Source organism: Lingula anatina, chromosome 1 (genome assembly GCF_051362555.1).
Source record: "Lingula anatina isolate TDL-2025a chromosome 1, LinAna3.0, whole genome shotgun sequence".
Taxonomy (NCBI): domain Eukaryota; kingdom Metazoa; phylum Brachiopoda; class Lingulata; order Lingulida; family Lingulidae; genus Lingula; species Lingula anatina.
In genome coordinates, this window is record NC_141767.1 from 48,292,374 (window position 1) to 48,313,999 (window position 21,626).

The 21,626-nt window shown below is 33.4% G+C and overlaps 1 protein-coding gene and 1 long non-coding RNA gene across 5 annotated transcripts in view; one reads left to right on the forward strand and one right to left on the reverse strand.

Annotated features, from left to right (window-relative positions):
- Window positions 1-21,626, reverse strand: part of LOC106172325 (uncharacterized) — a 93,448-nt gene that overhangs the window by 29,185 nt on the left and 42,637 nt on the right. The window lies entirely within an intron of this gene.
- Window positions 1-21,626, forward strand: part of LOC106172222 (protein amalgam) — a 91,999-nt gene that overhangs the window by 25,602 nt on the left and 44,771 nt on the right. The window contains exon 1 of one of the 4 annotated variants that reach the window (XM_013552854.2): window positions 4,232-4,657. The exons of the other annotated variants lie outside the window; for them this stretch is intronic. Within the exon in view, the coding sequence (XP_013408308.2) occupies window positions 4,558-4,657 (100 nt within the window). The 5' untranslated portion in view covers window positions 4,232-4,557. Of the gene's footprint in view, window positions 1-4,231; window positions 4,658-21,626 lie in introns of those variants that run through there. 4 annotated transcript variants of the gene reach the window in all.

Consider the following 21,626-nt stretch of genomic DNA (forward strand, 5'->3'; position numbering starts at 1 on the left):
CTACAGCTGTGAAATTAGAAGCAGATGCTCAACAACTAAAGAAAATGCTTTTAAAATTCCCATTGCCATTGTGAAACTTATTTAAGTATGCATATTACATTAGATGGGTCAGGAAATAAGCATATACACTGTACTAGTATCTAAAAAATAAGTTGAAAGTCACATTGGGACTACAGATGCATTTCAATTCTGAGCATGAAAATTGAAGATTAATAAGTAAAATGTGAACAAGATAAAAAACCTATCCTATGGTTTCAGTAGTACAACCTTTAAAAAGCATGCATGCCTTGTCAGTTGTGTTTATTTCACTGTGTAGGTTGAAAGATTTCTATCTGATTTTCATTCACTGAAATTTGCAACAAAACTATGACACAGGCAGAAGAAGCCATACGTTAAAATGTAGCCATGTTTTACATTAGGGACTAAAATATTACAACATTTTTGTACATATAATTAAATATACATGATCAAGGAATATGTTGATGAAGCTCCAACTTGAAATAGGCGCCATCAAGTCAGCTTCGAGCAAGGGAGTCATAAATACACACATATACAAAAAAGACAATTCATACCATTAACCTGCAAAATGCAATATAACGAAACTGAGAATTGGTCTTCTTTACAAGGACACACTTTAAATTTAGATAAAATCTTAGAAACAATATTCATATGACCACCTCAGATATATAATAAGCAGAAAGTGCCTTTACTTGAGGTGGGGGTGGGGATGGGTTTGGACTCTGAGTGACACTAAAGCACAAATGCATGTAAATCTATAGCAAAAGTCCAACATGATGATCAAGAAAGTGTTATCAAAACTTTTTTAGCAAATACCTTATAATTATGGCTACAACAGATCTAAGTTGCGGATTAAGGGAGATACATTACTGTGGGCGAGAGAATTACAAATATGTTTGGAAGGAAATCACACTGTAATTTAAAGAAAGTAGGGAAATGGTGGCACTTGCAGAACACAAGATAAAAGCCATCATATGGTGAATAGTTTTATGTTATTGCCATCTTTTTTTGTGCTAATTTCTGTAATTCATTTTAGGAAATTGTAATGTAATTTGAAAATAAATGGGGAAATGAAGGCACTTGCAGAACACAGGATAAAAGCCATCACAGGGTGAACAGCTTTTTTATTATTATTATTCTTTTTATATTTTCACCATATATTTTGGGTAAGTTTTTGAAAAGCAAATATCAGGTATTAAAGGTTTTATGAATTTCTTTACTCAGTTTAATGCAGAAAAATAATATTTCATTATTAACATTTTATGACTTCCCTTTTCCAGTTCAACATTCTAGCCAATGTAAGGATGTTTTACAATGTACTGCTACATATTTAAAGGTTAAAAGACAAATCTCCACAAAAGCAAGGCTGGATCCAGAGGGATGAGTCACTGCTTGAGATGTGTCATGTCTCTCCTCCCTAGCTTCTTTATTTATGTTTTCCTTTCATGTAGATTATCAAAATTCTTTTTAATTAACCTTATAATATAATCATTGATATGATGGTTAGTCAATAGAGTGTCATCATTTATTATCAAAATATTCAAGTATGGAATTTGCCAATGGAATACTAATTTTATACCTTGTTGGACATTATGGAATTTTGAGCAAGAACCTGGCAATAATGAATGTTTCCAGTTCTCCACCACCTCATCTCACCATCGCAGTAACATTTCATCAAGCAGTTCAAATAAGGTAATCTTCTTTCCTTTAATCAAGGAGAGCACACCTACAACCCGCTGTATCGAATAGGTTAATAACCTAGTTTCTGAACTGTACCATGGAAATGGAAATGAAAATGGCATTAATGATGGAAAGGGCACATCATTTTACAATTTGGTCTTACTTCTAAAAAGATATCCATTTCAAGTGTACAGTGAGGTCATACTGCAGCACATTTTGTGAATTTTCCATCAGCTACCATATTCTATGTAATAAATGAATTCTCTAATTATCCATGACAATCAAGAGAACATCAATAGACAGATGGATATTGAATTTAACTTAGCCTATAAATTATTTCAATTATCGTTAAGACTATTATTTTCAGACAATTAATATCAGAGAGGCATTCACTGTGGTCTGCACTGGTGAATACATATGGGGGTTACTAGTAGGTCATAATATATGGTAATTCCCTGGGCAGTAGTCAGTCCACTAGTGTCAAGAAGAGATTGAAAATGGTTCTTCTCCATTCTTCCATTCTCCTGGTTCATCATTTATGTTGTATTTTATTTATTCATTTAATTGATTTTTGGGGGCTTTCGCCATCCTCCCTGGATTGGCCTTGGTATAATAACTTATATTTTAGAGACTTGCCCACACATGCATTATGTACAATATATCTAAGATAACAGTACTCATATAATATGGTACATATGTTGAGGAATAACTATACAGTTGCACTTCTATTCAAAGCTCAATAAACTGTTATTCCTGGGTGCACTTTAGGTGCTACATATACTAATTTTATCTGGATTTTCTCCATCAAAGGGAACGTTGTATGATCTACATGGCAAAGTACTTTAATAATTTGCTATTCTTGAGAGCTTATGGAGGTATATTATTTTGCATAAATAAACCATTTTTACACCTTGATATCTATGTTAGTCCCTACAGTATATAAAAAGTTCATTTTTGGTATCTATGTCTCATTTCATGAGAGATATTGATTACAATGATGATGATGATGATGATGGTGATGATGATGATAGTGATGATGATGGTGATGATGATGATAGTGATGATGATAGTGATGGACTGTAACTTAACATCCCATTCTATGTCCATTACCTAAACAAAAAATGTATATCTTATTAATTTTTTCAAAAGACTCATTGACATGCCTAAAAATCAAATGAGTAAAAAAATTCCATCTGAAGAGTTACACCACACATACACAAACAAAGTTGTTATGTTACATCTGGCAGATGTGTTTTCTCCTAGGAAGTTCCACATGGTTAGAAACAAAATTTACTTGCCAACAAATGAAGGAACCTATGACAAACATTTCAAGAAGCCACTGGCAGTCTGGGGAATAGAAAAATCAATAACTCTTTTATCTTTCGAAAAATAAATGAGAATGCACCTGTCTTAAAACAAGTTAAAAAAAATGCTCACACAACATAAGCTTAGTTCCTATAGAGACCATAGTCTCCACACCTACATGCAGATGTTACATTTCCTCAACAGGAATCAATGCGGTGTATAATGGTCATATCTATCTCAATTTTAACTTTGCCTAGCACCCCAATTTTATTTTCTATTATGTCCAGAAGGCTCTAACACAACTCTAAAGCAAAATGTGCACTTTTGACATTGAGATCCATTTCAAGTCTGAGCTCACCCTCAAGGGAGATGTACTGATAATGAAACATGATGATGATGAGACACCAACGTCATAGTGAAGATCTGTCTGCTGTTGAAAATATTTTTGCTATTTTTGTAATGCATAACATTTGAAAAGTTAAAACCATTATCTGAAAAGGGGAGGGGACATAAAATGGCTCCATCACACTCTTTAAGTTAAAATAAATGGTAAAAACAAATTTTATGCAAAGCAATTCTATTCTCTCTCTACATTTGAAAACTTTAAAAAAATAGTATCTACGTGTTATAATTTATGCAAAGCAATTCTATTCTCTCTCTCCATTTGAAAAATTTAAAAAAATAGTATCTACGTGTTATCTGGATTGCTTGCCTCAGTTAACCAGTAAGACTTCAAAGTATGACTTAAACCTGAAATTTACTCAATTTCCACTGGGGGCAGTGGATCTGCAAAAATAGTACCATTAATCAATGCTCCTGTTGCCTTTGCGGACATGTGTTACATGCCAGAATAACAGAAGAAACAATTCTAGTATTCCTTTATTTAATTTTGACTAGAGTTCGACCAGCAAGGTGTTTTCTCCATTAGTTTAATCAAGGAATAATTATCAAAATTTTCTGAAGACTCATCGCTATCTTATCTAATGGGCTTATTAATATGGGAAAACTTAGAGCTGTTTATTGATTGGTGAAGAATAGGGCATTGCTTTCCTACGGGCTCTTGTATTGTGTGGTTACATCCAGTCTTGGAAGACGTGCTAATTAAACAATTTTATTCTGCATCTGGTTTTATAAGAAGGCCAACAATCTGCATTCTGGGAAAGCAAAAGCCCCTGTTGAATAAATCCAGTGGGGCGCTTCATCCATTGCTCCAGTGACCCAATTAATTATTCATGAGCATTTCTGCGAGGAGCTCTTAGGTATATTAATGAAATTTCTAGTCAAACTCAATCAATGAGTAATTGAATTTGAGCAAGCATTATACATAATTTACACATACAGACGCCTCACAGTGGTGGAAGCAGGAACAGCTAATGTAGTTTAGGGTATCTCACAGAAACTTCAAGGAGACTAAAATTGTATGGGGTGTCCCATGGAACACATCAAACTGCATCAGTACATGTTAGGGTGAGAAACTAACTTCAGGAGAGAGACAACGCAAGTGTCAACGGAATAACTGACGCAACACCGAGACTTTGGGACTCTAAAGGCCTTATGTCAGTATTATTTCCAAGCATGAATAACATGCATTTCAATCAGTGCAACAGGATAATTACTTCTTTGGTGACAGTCCTCTGCACACTGCTAAGCACAGGTAAGCTGTTCTTTATTTATTCATTATATATTACAACTGGCCATTTATAACCAGAATTAGGTGGACAAGGACAACAGTACCAATGTTTATCAAGCCACAATCTCATAAAAAATGCAATACATGTATGAAGCTTAGAATGGAATATTACAGAGAGATGAAAAAATATGATAAGCAATAACCATAACCAAATTTCTTATGGAATACAAACAGCACTTACCAGCAACATACAATAAATAAATAACGACACTTTCGTTTTCAGATAGACAAAATCTTAAATTGCCTGCACTTTCACAAATAGTCATTTTTTGTTTCAAGCTTAAGCAAACTAAGCAATTCATAACATTGTGCATACAGAATACTTCCATATACTATCTATAATCTCCCAATGTCAGTGTGAATTATATCTATGTATTATTGGGTTAAATGCAATATTCTTGCTGTTGTATACAGTGATAATCATTAGTGTCATTGTAAGAAGATGGAACTGGATTTATATCTACTTGTATTATGTATCTACAACATAGCGTATTAGTGACAATTAATAGATATAGATATGGATCAGCTGTGTTAGTTCTCTGGGTAATGCAATGCCATCACAAATTCTATATTCTCAGAGCAAACATACTGTTATTTGCCTGATGACTTCATACATAGCAGTGGGATTTCTGAGTGCTCTTTATTAACGTGGATGTGTGACATATGCATGCATACGTACAATTTTTGGTGTATGTGTAACTGCCAGTGTACAGAGGGAAAATGTCTTTACATATGCAGAAATGTGTGTGAGGAGGACATAAAACCCTTTTTACCAATTTTGCAGCAACATGTATAAATTCAAATTAAAGTACATATATGCACTAGTACATGTATAGGCTTTTGTTACATTTTACACAGTTCTCCAACTGGAATATTTGAGGTACACAACAACATACTGCATGGATGTACAGGATGCAATTAGTTCACATAATGAAAATTTGGAAAGGAAATTTGTGACAAATTGATGACAGGACCATTATTTCATACAATGAATAAACTAATGACAGCATTGTATATCATCTGTGAAAAATCAAACAAATAAAAACGTGAGCCCTGGACTTAAAAATTATTTCCCTTTTTTTCAACACTTAATACTGGAACATAATTGTACCAAAATTTGTCAGAGTGGGACCAATAGACATAAGGCTTAGTTTTTAAAAATTGGTATTAACAATCTACCTAACATTTTGAATGAAAGCCATTGTAAGAAGTAAACAATAAGCCACACCTTGCCAACATCTGTACCATTTAAAACACCACCAATGAAATGAGATTATTAAGACAAATTAGGACAAATTAATACAAAATATCTGTATTTTAAATAAAAAACAAAAATAAATATTAAACAACTGACATATGAAGACTTACATGAAAACTTTTTCTACTATACATATTGTATACAGATTTTGAAATAAGCTGATAAGTATAGCACTGACATGTGTTTAAGTCTGTCATTGACATATATGAAATATCAGGTACTTAAATGTACTCAAATGAAACTCCGGGGAAGGAATGTTCTTTGGGAAGTCTTTTTATCAGATTGGGATTTAGATCGAGATTAAACATTTATTAGATTTGTAAGAGCAATCATGGCATTTTACTGCTTTTCCCAAAATTCAAAATTCATGACATGCTGCTAATGAAGTAAAAGCTTTATCACAATTGTAGACAAAAAATTTTTTTGACATATGTGCATGCATGTCTTTACTTATCCATTTTTCCTTTGAAGTAAAAATACCAGGACAATTTTCCATTGCATATGTGCTAGAATTATAGACAATAAGCAAAACATATTTCAAGTCATTTAATCAGTGAAACTTAATAATTAGCTTTTTCCTTGTTTTAAGTGAAATTCGGATAGTAAATATCTGTTCCTTTATCAAGGCCAAGAGGTTTTTATGGGAACAAATGAAATGCAATGCAATCTTCCCTATATTTCAGAGATCAGTGCACTTGTGGAAAACTTCTGAAAGACAGTGAACTCCCCTGTAGCATATTTATGTACTGAAGACTAATGGAATGTTTTCTGTTCCTTAGATCTGCCCAGTAGTTCAGTGCTGCCATTAATGTATGTAATTACAATCCACTAAAAGCCATGAAAAATTCCATGATGTATCTATTGTCTAATCAATCAAATCAACAGATATAGGAAACAAACGCCCAGTGGCTCAAAAGTAATTTAAACAGAGTCTGACTTTGAAAAAGGGGCATGAAAAGAGGAAATATAATTCTAAAATACTTTAATCTGAGAAATGAAGATGTAACTTTTCACAAATTTATTTTGTGTAACTTTTTATTTAATAATTTAATATTGGGAATTGTGTTGTGCATGACACGCATGCACTGATCAGCAAAGTTATAGGAAAAATGACAAATTACAAATGACAAAACTGAAGAACCTATTCACCTATGCATGTTGTGAATTGTCTTATTTCTATTTATTGAAAATGAAAAGTACCACCATACAAGTAACGAGTAAATCAAAATAAAAAAGAGTATACTTTTACTAATTATAATAATGATGATATATAATAAAAATAAATAAATAAATAGAATAAATAAAATTTAGACATTTAAATTAAACACTTGTTTTAACAGACTATAACTCTTGAAAGACTAGAACTAATTATAATTTTAACAATGTGTTCTAAACTCTCTTTTCATTAAAGCTTAATGATCACGATGAGAATAAAGAGAAGAAAATAACATTAGAAATATAGCCAATCTTTAAAAAAAGATGAAGTAAAGAAATGCAACAACAAAGTAAATATGTAGCATTCCTATTGGTACAATGTATGTTGGTAAATGGATATTCTGTTTTGTTGACAATGACCCTTTAGCAAGAAACATCAATACCGAATTTCCAGTTCTTTTAGGTTAACAGAAGATATACATCCTGAAGGCAAGATGTATTTGCTGGGTTACATGTGTTTCCATTATAATATTGACAGTTTCCCCTTTACTTTTCATTTTCTCTTAAATATTTTTATCCATCTGAATCAATGTAATTAAACTGCTGCTCCCTCCCAGCAAAATTTTGGTCCCTGAGTTACAAACATGACACAATCTGGCTTCAGGACAGACTTGGTAAATCTGATCTTGTGGTTTGAATGCATGGCCATACTACATGTTCACACTATACCAGTAGAGATTTGTGGGAAGCTTCATAACAACCACTGTTAAGACAAAGTGAAAATTGTGTTTCAGCCCAGATGAGCTTTCAAGTACAAGATACTAAATAAGACTTGTACCATTTTAAAGACCTTCTGCCTAAGCTTGTGATTGTTAAGGCAGCGCCAAGCCCCTATGGACACAAACTTGCAATCAACCCACAGCAGAATGGCTTTGGATTACTCAGAGCTTTTCGGGCTATACTGAGAATGATGCTGTGTTCTGTTCATTATACTGTCATCACAGAGTTTTATGTTCAGAACCTGCATTAATTACATGACTATGTGCCCATATTTGCCAGTAACTCTATTGTTTTTATGGGCAATTAGGTATAATTTAATGCAATTTTTAATTGCATGGCATGTACATGTAATATGACACAAAATTTTAAGAAAAATATTTCAGGCAAAAATGATTTCAAAGAATTTATACAAAAATTCTTGAACTAAATGATTACATTTTGTAGGTGAGATTAATATATGATTCAATTACATGTACAACTCATTCCCCTTGCAACAGTCATCCAGCGCCGATGAATCATGATAACCAAAATGTACAAAGTGCATGTGCTGTGCTGATTTTCTGGGTACTTTTCTCCCCTTTGTCTGATAATCTCTGGTATCTCTTCTGATTTCTTGCTATCTTTGCCATGGGAATAAGAACAGATTAATCAGCTGTCTCAGTAATAAAGTAGCTAATAAATCACATTTTAACACAATTAATACAATATCAGGCTGCTCTATAAAGAATATATATGAACTATGTCCCCCCTCCCAAATCCCTGTTTACAGGGGGTATGATGACGATCTAAATGCCCACATAGCTTCGTTATTGCATGCATGTTATATAAAGGATGCACAAACACTCAGGGCCGTAGCCTGAGCAAAATGCCAGGGGGGGCAGTAAGCGGACACGAGGGGGCGAAGCCCCGAAGGGGGGAGGGTGTGTCACCCCTCCCACGGTGTGGAAAATTTTTAAAAACTTTATGTATAATACTGAATTTTGGTGCATTTTAACTGTTATTTATTGCTCAATCAGAAGTTAGAAATTGTGGGTTCATTTTGCCTGGGGGATAGCTCCCAAGGGAGGGATAGCTTTTTGGCATGAACTGAGTTGGCTAAAAACAGTACACCTTTGTAAACAGATTGTTGAATGATTGTCTAGTGGTCATGAGTGCATTTTCTCACAGAATTGATACCAACTTTGCAATCATTTTTTTTTTACCTTTGCGATTATTTTTTTGCACCTCCAATCCCAGGGGGGGCAGCTGCCCCCCCTGCCCCCCCGGAGGCTACGGCCCTGAACACAAAATAATAATCTCACAAAGTTGCAATGAATACCAACTAGAGTTTAGGAAAGGTAACAAGGATTAATATCTTCAAATTTATATTATAACAATAATTTAATTTATGATAATAGTAATTAAAATGTGATTGTTATCCCCAAGGAACAACTTGTAATGGCATAGATTGAATAATAAAACTGCATATTAAAAGCAAAATGTTGCTAGAAAGTAAATACATTCAGAAAAGATTGATGGAAGTGATTTAACCACATGACCCACACATGCTATCACTGGTGTCATGCAGCAAATTATGCTAAATAATATCTGATTCAATAAAACTGCTTGAGCTTAGTCAAACTCTGAACTTGCACCTTGCAAGATCACAGACATTATGTAAGTGGGCAAATAAGACAAGTTAAATGTTTGAAAGAAAAGTCATATTGAAAGCATACAGTGGAATGTTGATAATTCTGAAGAAACCAACACATATACAGTATTTATGCATAAGAAATTCAGTCAAAAGATCATTTTGTTGTACAGAATCTGTCTTCAAAATGACTTGGACTAGATGAAGAATTTGTGCACAATCATGGAAGATGTGGACAGTAATATGTCATGTTGAGTTTTTGAGTCCATAATGTGTACCTTATGTGTTTGTTCTTTTGATAAAGCTGGTTTCATTTCCCTTTTGCTCCTGGGAGAGCCACTCAGTACACGAAAAAACATCACAATTGAGCACTGGCAGAGTAATAAAGTGAGAGCTGAACCTGATAATGTGATGAAAACAAGTGAAAGTTCTTGTTCAGCTAATGGGAAAAGAACAACCCTACATTAGGCTTTTCTTTATTAGGTGTCCTGAAATAGACACTTACAGAGGATATATCAATTATTTAGGGAGGTCCAAGGATAATGGACTTCTTCATTAAATACTTGTAGCATGGCAGCAAATAAAGTACTTTGAATAAAAATCTCTTCTCCCGTGACTTATGTCCAAGTCCTATCATGTATGCACTATTAAGGTAAATCAATACTCTCTTGATCCTTCAACTGCTTGATGCTGACAATATCTTGATTATTTTTGTCATGACAAACAAGTGTCAATTAGTTTTTATAAACTAATGGCTTGGTAACATGCTGCAATAGGTCTCTCCAAGTCTCTGGTGTCCCTGTTAACTCAAAACAAGAAAAGCAATATCCAAGAAGGATGTTGATAAGATTCACTTTGTATAATTGTCAATTCAAGTAGTACTAAGGAACAAGTCATTTCACTGGTTTTATTCTTTACAGTATGCCCGTCATGCACACTATGTAGTTAATGATCTAGCCCCTCCTCCATGCCTACTCCCCCCCTCCCCCCCAAAAAAATGCTTTAATCTTTTTTCATCATCTTCTAGCTATAGTACCTATACTTCTGTCAATGTATGAAGATTAAACTGGTTCTACCTTTAGTTATTAAGATCATCTCAATGTGAAATATACATATCAAACAACATTTTCTAGCAAGTACATCTTTGATTAAGAGACATAAAACTTGAGGATAGCAAAGGAATGAACCCCCCCCCCCCACACACACAAACATATGCTCACATGCACACACATCACCTTAGCAAGATAGTGCCCTAGCATTTCTACAACTCTTGAGTCTATGGAATAACATACATGTCAGTTAAAATGGATCAATGGTCATAAGCCACTTATGTTCACACAAGACCAACTGGCGCTAGGCAAGGTGTCACTTCTATGGATTTCAACCCCAGAGGACCTCATTTGTTCTGGTGGCAAAATTGGTTGGCATTTCCAGCAAACAGAACCACTTAAGAAATAGGTCAATTAAAATATCTGTCCAGCTTTTATCTCTCTAATACACTTTATAAAATTTTGGCAAATAAATCTGAGTCAAAGTCATTGTCAAATTCAGTATGATTTTCAGTTAGTGCTTTTTCGGTAAGGACACTTCTCGTGTGAGACAGTTATTGCATATTTTCATAACTTTTGTGTTATATCTTATAGTGCATGTTTGTAAAGCCATACAAAAGTTTACACAGTACAAGCATACACAATAATTGTTTCTTCTTTCCTATTACTCTAGTTTAAAAGATTTTTGTACTTTTTAAAAAGGCAAAGCTTCCAGTAGTTCTACTGTTTCTTTAATGAACCTCAATAAATAGTGCCTCAAACTCTTTATTGCATTTGAACAACCTCTGTGGTTCTATCTTAGACCATTATGATTACTTTTCCTGGACACATGCATCAGTAGATTCGCTTCACAATAATAATAATAATTGCCATCTCATATGACTTTCATTTCTGTATGAGTTATTTTTAATTTGGCCCTTCTGAAACACAGGTCTGGACAATCAGGTATAATAAGCCTGGTCTGTCGTTCAGCTTCATTGCTGATGGGGACATTTTCAGATCATTACCATCTCTTAATACATCTTTGTATGTTAAGTTCACTGCAAGCTTGGCTGGTGATAGAATACTTATTGCTTATCTGTCTCTCAACTGGCTATGAATGTTCCCAATAAGCACAGGGGTATCAATTCAAGTTGAAATAAAATGTTTTTTGAGCATCCGTGTGTGTCTTTAGGCTCTGATGAGCAATAAAAGCATATAACATCACTCATCCATTTGACGATGACAAAGATGGATGCTTACATATAAGTTTGTGCTGAACTCCTGGGGCTTTTCTTAAAGCATAAACCAAAAAGTTTGAGTTGTTTGACTTGTGTTTCTCAGTCCTCTTAAGTTGCTTCAATTCAAACAAACTTGTATCCGCTGGTAGGTAATTTGTCTGTTAACTCCTACTGAGGAAATTTACATTCTGATAGGGTTAAGTTTTTCAACATTTGTTGATGAGTATATGAAAACTTTATAGGTAATACTTAAAATGTATGCTGTGTATGAATATTAAAAGAGATAACATAATTTTAGCTTATAACAAAAAAATTCTCAACGCAACAACATAGTTTCATGCCATAGTTTCAATGTGGGATCAACGTTTTTTAAAAATCTAAAAATCCAAATGCCTTTCACCTCATAATATCTTATTGGTGCGACAGTATCATAGTTTTGAAAATAGAAGGATCTTTGAAATGACAATTGAATTTTTAAATTTACATGAGCTGCAATTTATTGTCAAGGGATTAAGTAAAGTCTAAATATGAACATTTTGAGGATGTCAATTAAAAAAAAGACAAAAAAGGCATATTCAAAGTTATTGACTGTATTTGTCCTAGAAAAACATCTTCTGAGGTAATAATTACTATTGCAACACTAATAGTTCCAAGAGACAGCAAATCATGATACTAGTTATCATGTGAAAGCACCCCCAGGCATATAGTCTCTAATGGATGATTTATATATAACAGATAATAAAGAAAAACCAATGAGCAACTTTGCCTACTTTTATTGAAATGTGAATTTTTCATGTAAGATAGCAAGTTAAGTAAATATATTTGCAGTTGATTACTCTGTTTATTGTGACTAAATTAAATGTCCCAACATCACACATGTAAATACAACAGCTACTGCAACAGTGAAAAAAGGCAGCAAATTATTTGGGAAAAAATATTTTGTCACATTTTAGGGTGGGAAAAGAAAATGGGTTGCTAACTCACAAAGTGCCATTGGCATTATTTGCATACCCTTTACTCAGAGCAGTAAACTCAATCTATTATATTCTTTCCATCTCATATAACACCAACTAAGCAGTAAATGCAATTCTACATTTGGATAAATCATACAACACCTGAGCCTACTTTCCTTGATACTTCAATAATGGCCTTTTGTGATACTTTGAGGCTTTGCTGCCACATTTATCTTACGAAGTTGACAAATTGCTATAAGTTTCTACTTAAACCCCTGACACTTTACACAAAAGTACAGTCTGAGGACATAAGATCAGATATGGATATGCATGCAACTACTGAATCTTTCTGATAACAATAATAATTTGGAATGGGGCTTTGAGTGCAGTAAAGCAACAGCAAGCATTTGAAGCTGCCAAATTTTGTAAGATACATGTATGTTTAAAAACAAAAGGATCTTAGAGGAGGTATATTTGTAATGGAAGCTTGGGGAGGGATTTCCTCCACTGTTAGCCTTCTCTGTTCTTAATTGCTGCAAAGTAATATAGAAGCTACTATACTGTGAAACTATTATGAAAAAGTTTCCTCAAATTAAAGTATTCCTAGGACACCATTACCACTGTATTATTACTTTTTTTGCTTGACATGAAAGGAAAGTAAATATAAATTTATGTAATAACATGTAAATATTTATTCTCATAGGTAAAATATGCAATAGAAAGACTTTAAAGAGTTTTAAAGACTCCTGCAATAAATGCATATTCAACATGTTGTTAAGCTGTTTTTATGTCTTTTAGTGGCATGCAAATTGTAACGCTACTGAGTCAAGCTCTCTGATTAACTTATACAACTGTAGTAAACTACATTTACCTTTCATTACCTACAAGCTACACATGGCATGTGTAAGGTAAAAATCCACTTAAATGTCAATTGTTATTCACAAGACTGCATGGCTATATTGGTTGGGCAAAATTAACTTCATTATTTACCTCTAAGAGGAATGACCTTAAACGAGTTGCAATTTAAAGCACCTACATGTAAAACAGCATGCAAGCATCAAGAGACAGTCAATAGGAGTTCATATCTGCATTCCAACTTTGACTGCACTGAAACCAACTGCTTTGTTACTAAGCCATTTATATATTTATATTTTTACATGATGTACTGAAGCAAAGTAAACTTTTCTGTAGCATAACAGGTCCAGAGACAGGGGGTGGGTTTAAGGTTCGAAAGGACTGCCCTGTTGGAAAATGTCCATATCTCAAGTGGTAAAAGGTAGTCTGAAGGTTTATTGGTCCAAATGTTCACTATAGAACCAATTAATGAACCCTTGATAAAAAAAAAGAAAAAAAAACGATGAAAATGTTACTATTTTTCGGACCAATTATGAACCTTCAGACCAACGAACCTTTGGTTTATCAAGATGCCCCCAAAAGGTCCAATTTTTCAGAAAAAGAACATTTGTTTTTTGAAATTGCTGACTACAGGACTGCATAAAGCCCACACCTAGTCTTCAGATGGCCAACAATAGTCTGAGGTTGGAACAGCAATACATGTAGTGCACACTGCTGTGTGGGTTCTATCCATGGCAACCAAGCCAACTAACATGAAACAGCCTTCCAAAGAAGCTAAAGATTGGAGACATTTCTTTAAAATCTTCCATGCTTTGTTGTGCATGTAAGATCAATATTGCACGAAGGTTAAAGAGACAGAAAACAATCATCATTAAGTGCTGTTGTATTAGAGGGAGTCCGGACTGTATTACAGAACATGTCTGGGATGCCATTTGGCATGCTCTTTCCATTCTATTTTGGCTACAGAAACGCTTTTAAAGTTTTTCTGATCTGAACAGACTAAATCATAATGCAATTCGTCAGCAGCTATTGCAAAACATTGCAAAACCATTTTAGTCTTATGTAAGTCTTAAATGTGAACACAATAAATGTTTTGCAAATCACAAGACTTCAACCACAAACTTTCCAACAGACTCTATGTTAAAATGAGTTATATTTGGAGTTTAATGTACGCAATTATGTTTGTAATTAGCACATGGAATTATTTCATCTTTATCCTTTTGTTTTTTTTTGTTTGTTAAGAAATAATCATCAAACATTTTCTAGGCCCCTAGAAAGAGCAGTGAGTCATATTACATTACAGACATCTTCTATCTCAAATGAACTCAGTGTGTGAATCAATGCAGACAGCCAAGTAAATAAAATCTTAAGAGAATTCCTACAATGGCAGATAAGAGCACAAAGCAGATGACAACCTTGTTCTGCCTCTCAGCTCTCTCTCTCTTTTTTTGGGGGAGGGGGGGGGGGGGATGATAAAAATTTAACAATAATTAATTATGGAAAGACATGATACATGGATTTTCCTTACAAAGGAGTGAAAATACTAGATAGATTTAAGTAATAGTCATAGTAAAATACATTATATGCTGCTATTGTCATATAAACAGTCCATATTAATAAACATTCTATGTTGCTTTTAACTCTCATTTCATCAAAAGAAGCTCTAGCATTTACCTTCAGATTCCTAAAAATTCAGTCCAAATGCCTAGCAACAGCTAGCCTTAATGGGTGTGTCACTGATACTTGCCATGTGCTTTTGGTCATTTTCATTTTCCAATTACTATCAGTCATTTACTACAATTACTCATGCCATACAAACTTAATTGCTGTTTAATTTATGTGCCTTCCTAAACAGAAATACCGAGGGAATTTTCAGAAATCTAATTTTTTCTCCATTTGGTCAGTGATTAATAACCTTGATTATTATCACAAATGATCATCTACATTATGGCCACATCTCCATATTGATGCTCTGTGCTATCAGATGAAAAAAAAGCTGCTGCCTATTAGTTACTGTAAAAACTTGATGGCACTTTTGGATAGTATATCGTATCCAGGCCCCAAGACCGTTTTTTTTGGGGTGGGGGGTGAGGGGAGTGTTCAAATGAACTGCTCTGAATCAAAATATGAACAAGTTTCTATGCCGTTTTTCATGTTGGATTAATTAAAAGGGCAAAAATGCCCAATTTTCAAAAAAAAAAAAAAAAAAAAAAAGAACCCCCTTTGAAAGTTCTGGCTACAGGCCTGTTTTTTTTATTAATGCTTTTTTCCAGATACTGAATCCCTGAGCTGTGTTGAAAAAATAATTGGTGTACACAACTATAAGCTCCATGTTTATGAAAAATGATGGAAAAATCAAAAAGGAGAAAATATAATCACTGAAGCCAAGGCCCAATAAAATTTTGACAATCACACACATGTACGGGGTCCACACACACACATATATACACACACACACACTTGTTTGGCCCATGTTTCTTCTTCTCTTCCTGCATCCAGTCTTGGTACATCATATATATAGTTCTACAGCATAAAAAGATCATCAGTGATGAAAGATAAGCCACAGCCAAAAATCAAAGACAAGATGCATTGACTGACAGATAAAAATGAGACTGCCAATTACTGTTACTTGCTCCATCATTTCTAGCTCTTTTGGGAGGGTATATTCAATTTGAATCACATTTCTATTTATCTTTACAACTATGATTTTGCCAACTGGCATCATGCTATGCGTCATGATATATTAAATAATGCTTTTCGAAATACACCAAGCAGGCTTATTACCTTTGTGTTACTGTCAACATTTAATCATGCAGATAATGTAGGAAAATAAAGATAATGTAGCAAGTGACTTTTTTACTATTCGAACAAACCTATATATTTTGACAGCAACATGTGCCTAAAGTATACAATGGAAAGGTATCTATTTATAAATATCAAATACAAATTATACTCTTAAATTTACTTGAAGAGTTCAGGGGGTACAATAATATATGGAAAGCTTCTACTTTTATATTCTGGGGAAGGGGGGGGGGGCAGGCCATTAAATATATCATGTAATATCAAGCTTAACATACTCAGAATTCAAAGGTATCTTTGTATGTAGCTGTCCAAATCAATCTGAACAACTAACCATCACAATGAATATCAATTCAAAGTAAACTGGGCTAATACGGCTCATGATTGTGAACAATATAATCTTTAACAAATAGGCAATATCTAGTCTATCACTGGGAATGTGTAACATTTATTTCAGCTTGCAACACTATCTAAGTACAGCACTGTTGCTTATGAAGACATTTACTGTAATACGTAGTCAGACAGCATACCTGAAAATGACCTCATTGATTTTTGACCACAATGGAAGTGAAGGGAAATCATTCTGGAGCTCAGGGGGAAGATGTATCAACACTGTAAACAGACTCCATATGTGGCTGGCATTATTTTTCCTGCCATTAAAAAAGAAAAGAAAAACAAAAGAACTTTTGTAATCAATGATAGCGCTGGATAAATTGTTGTCTAAAGGGTTGGGAATATGAGTACACAGGTGATGTTTCACATTCAACCAATTCTTGTCTGATTCTATTATGTGCTTTTCCTGTCTCTGACATGTGTAAGCTAAATGGCAGAAAAAATGAACAGTCATTAAAATAATCTATAAAATTTCTTTTCTTGTTATCACTGAATTTTAATGCATGCTTACAGAGATAACAAGATATACCGGGGGTATACAAATGTCGCTGGCGTGGTGTCCAATTTCTCCCAAGTGGGTTGGTGATCAATTACATAAAGTCTAATGATAGAAATGAACAACATTCATCCACAATGCATCTGAGAACAATGAAGAATTATCTGTGGCAAAATAAATGAATCTCACATTATTCACTTGAGTAGCAATCCAGATGGTATAATATGCATGTTAAAACAACAGAACTCTTTTTATCGCTGATAGCGATTTTATTTTGGAGTGATGAACTGATTAGAATGTCATACTTCCCACATAATTAAAAAGGCAGTTAGGTGTGTCAATGATAAGACAGTAATTGGACAATTTTATAATCTTTTATTCAGAAAGAATGGGACAGATTGCTGGTTAAAATATAAGATGGCAAGGGAAATTGCCAAGTATTTTGCCAATATAACATTTGGCAATGCCACTTTACTTCAGAATAGTCAAGATGATGCACTTTTTTCAATTTTTGTGAGATTCAAAAAGATGAATATTTTTTATGTAAAGGAGAAGGATGGTGCTAATGAACCCCCCTGAAATGAATGAATGAATAAAAGATAAATAAATAAATAAATAAATAAATAAATAAATAAATAAATAAATAAATAAATAAATAAATAAATAAATTGGAAGGAAGAGGTAGTCTAGACCACTTCCTTGGGTCCAGTAATCTAAATCTTTAGAAATAAAAGATGGGGCAAGTGCATCCAAAAGAGCAGATTTGATAGATAACTATCTGAAATGCCCCATACATTATAATGTTGTGTAAATTAAAACATTTTATCCAAAATATTTTACTTCAGAGCCATAGCAATCACACCCACAGTATACATCTCTCTTATGCCACCAGCTAATAAAAGGGGTATTTATCACAGTAATACTATGGCATAAATGTATATAATTTTGATTGACTAGTGATCAATACTCCTTGGCTAAAAGATGGAGCAATTTGTGCATAATGGTATCTTCTCTTTATCAGTGCTCTTGTTCTCCTCCAAGCAAAAAGTCACTTTCATTTCAGAACTTAATTACTTTTTCAAAGACACCACTTTCCTAAGGCACTCCCCATTCTGTTAATCTGATGTCATTAGGTAATGTGAACTCTGGGTCATTGTAAAAGTAACTTCTTTCCTTAGCCATGATAGCTAAATGACAATACTGTGTCAATTAAACCAATATCTCAGGTTTCACTTAAGCAACAAAAGATAACAAGAGCTGTACATGGTCTACACAAAGAAGAAAAGTGGCTTTATTCTTGAGAAACAAATACCACTATATACACAAAAGGCCTATTTACTATAATTAAGAAAGAAAATCCTTTTTAATGATTTTTACACTGTTCTTGGCATATTATCTATACTTTCTCCTACCTGAAGGGTGGAAAAAGGAAATGCTCAATAAACTATTTATACAAAAAGTAATATTGATGATTGCATTAGTAATAATGGAATATAATTATACCATTAAGGGTTTAAACATATCTTCATCATTGAATTGTTAAAGTGCAAAGCTCAACTTGAAGAGACTATTTTCATCTTGGATAAACTAGAAAAGCTGTATATATATAAATTTGGAATGATATACAGAATGATATGTAGAATTCTGTGAAGTAGATTTCTATTAAGAAAATGTTTTCAGGGAGTGATTATGGGGCAGATTAAGGTCTAATTGACGTGTGGCAGTTTGCTAACATAATGCAACATTGATTTTATCCTGAGAAAACTAGATTTTGATTTCCATCAGTCAATTCAATTTGTCCACTCAAACAGATACAGAGTACTATGAGGCATCTGGTTGTGGTCACACTGTTCAACAAAACAATAGTCAAACAGTCCAAATTTTATGTCATCAGTTCACCATTACTCAAAAGGTAGTCCACCCAGCTATACAATCAAAGTTAGTTACTGATGTGAACATGCAGCTGCAAATAGAGGCATAGTGTGAAAAGATGGCAGTAAGCTGAAAATGCAAAAACAAATAATTAAATAGATAGTTAGGTAAATAGATAGATCTATTGTAGATAAAATATCCATCAAAACTGCTGTGTTAAGTGTATGAATAAGCTTTCAATGCATCAAACTTTCATGTCTTCTCAAGTGGAAGTTGTTATTCATTAATCACAGGTACTATTAATTGATCAAGAACCATCAGCTTCCTGTCCAGTTTACACCAAATCAATGAAATAAAATGTTTCATGATAAGAGCTGTTCAAGAGTGAACAAAATAGCAGAACTGTGATTAACTCGGAATTATATAGAAACCACAACTATTGATGGCTTGGTTTCCTTTACACCTTTTTTTAGTTGTGTCAGTTGTGTTAGTTGAGATCTGCAAATGTCACAAACACAATGAAGATTCTCAACATTTAGCAACACAATGCTGAAGGCAAATCAGATAGTCAAGTCAAGACATCATACCCGATATATTCACCAAGTACAACTGTGATAAACATTTAGCAAATAGGCCTACTTTTCTGAAATCTACTTAAGAATAATGAACACATTGTTATATGTAAAACTAGTTTGTAAAAATCAATCTAACTTCAATAAATGACTAACCTGATATCAGTTGGCAGGCAGAACTTGAAGGGGCATATTGCTGTTTGGTTTTAAGAACTGAAAAACATTGTAGTTCACAAGCATCCTAAAACTATATATTTCTTTAAACTTACAGGGTAGGCTTTTTAGATTCTTCTTCCCTTTTTGTACAATGATTTTAAAAGTTAAAAGCTGATAAATCTCATGTCACTTTACAGACCCAGTTTATCTGTTGCATACAGTAACCCTATTGTGTATATAGCTGGACAGTTTCCCTAATTATTTAGTTTATTCATAATTTAGGAATAGCAGGTTTTAGTGTACATGTAATTATCACCTGCTCATAGCCAGCATGTAGAGTGAGCACACATGAGAGAGGGTCAAGGATGGTGAGACGAAACTGCCCTTCTCCTGTTAGGGCCTGGATTGATGAATCATTTTTCAATTATACACAAGCATATGTATCTACCTACTATATACACAAGGTATGGATTTAAATCAGTAAGAGTTTTATTTATTAACATTTTGTGATGAATTGGACAGTTCAAGTCATTTATGGGAAATCAATGATTGTGTTTTAGCTCAATCATGTTCAATTGTGTTCATTGCGTTTTTCCAATCCCCTCTACTGCAATGTGTTCATTATCCATACATGTTACATACACATATGCAGTGGTACTGACAGACTTGTTCATCAAATTTCTTTCCCCATCTGCCCTTATTAAAGTCATAAAAGATGAAGTTGTTTGTGTTAATGTTACAATCTTCCTGCTTCTCATGGCCTAATTAAATAAGTAGACATAATGACAGTGAGTGGAAGTTCAAGTATTAATATTAATATAACAAAAAAAAATGCATCTTTTCATTCTGAATATTAAGATGTTAACAAAGTCTTGCATAGTTAATGTTTAATTGCATCACTACCTCCTTTATTCTCACTTCTCAAAACCAGTGGTCTCAGTTTAGTCAAGATTCAATTTGCTTTTACTTAATGGTAGGACACAGATGTTGAGTTGATAACTGTCAATACAGTTGAATTATTAAATTTCTACATTTCTCTCTTCTAAGATCACAGTTGCCAGAATGTGCAAAAAGCAATTAGTGGAATTGCTTTTAAATTGGTGTGGTAATCACATAATAAATGCTCACTAACTTTATCAATATAATACCTATCCATATCTTCAAAAACCCAAATGTCCATGTTGTGGCACTTTAAAATGGCACCTTTTTTACTACAGCAATTCAACTATACATTAGTTTCTGAGTTCACATTAGAGAAATTACAGATTTTGGTCTCTAGAGACTTGAACTGAAGCAAAATCTAAAGGCAAAACAATGAGAGCTGTTAAGTACATTTGCAAAGAATTTGGAAATCGTTATTTGGTGGCATTTCACAAAAACACAAACTACCTTAAAAGAATAACCTTAAGCTAAATAATACATATTGAAATGAAAAAAAAAAAATGAAAGCAAAATTTTAATGAAAAATGAAAATAATCAATGTTGGTAATAAAAATTATCAAATCAGAATTACAGATAAATTGCAAAAAAAGACCATTATTTGAAAATAATGCTGAAATATTTAATAATAAGGCCTTCATCCACTTAATACTCATCATTTTTTCCAAGAAAAACAAATTTATCTTTTACTGAAAAAAAAAAAAAAGCAACAACACTTCCATTAGCCTTTTGAACCATGGTCTGATGGTAACACATCCATCCTTGCCAACACTGTAATCTTTTATAAATATTCCCTAGACAAAGTT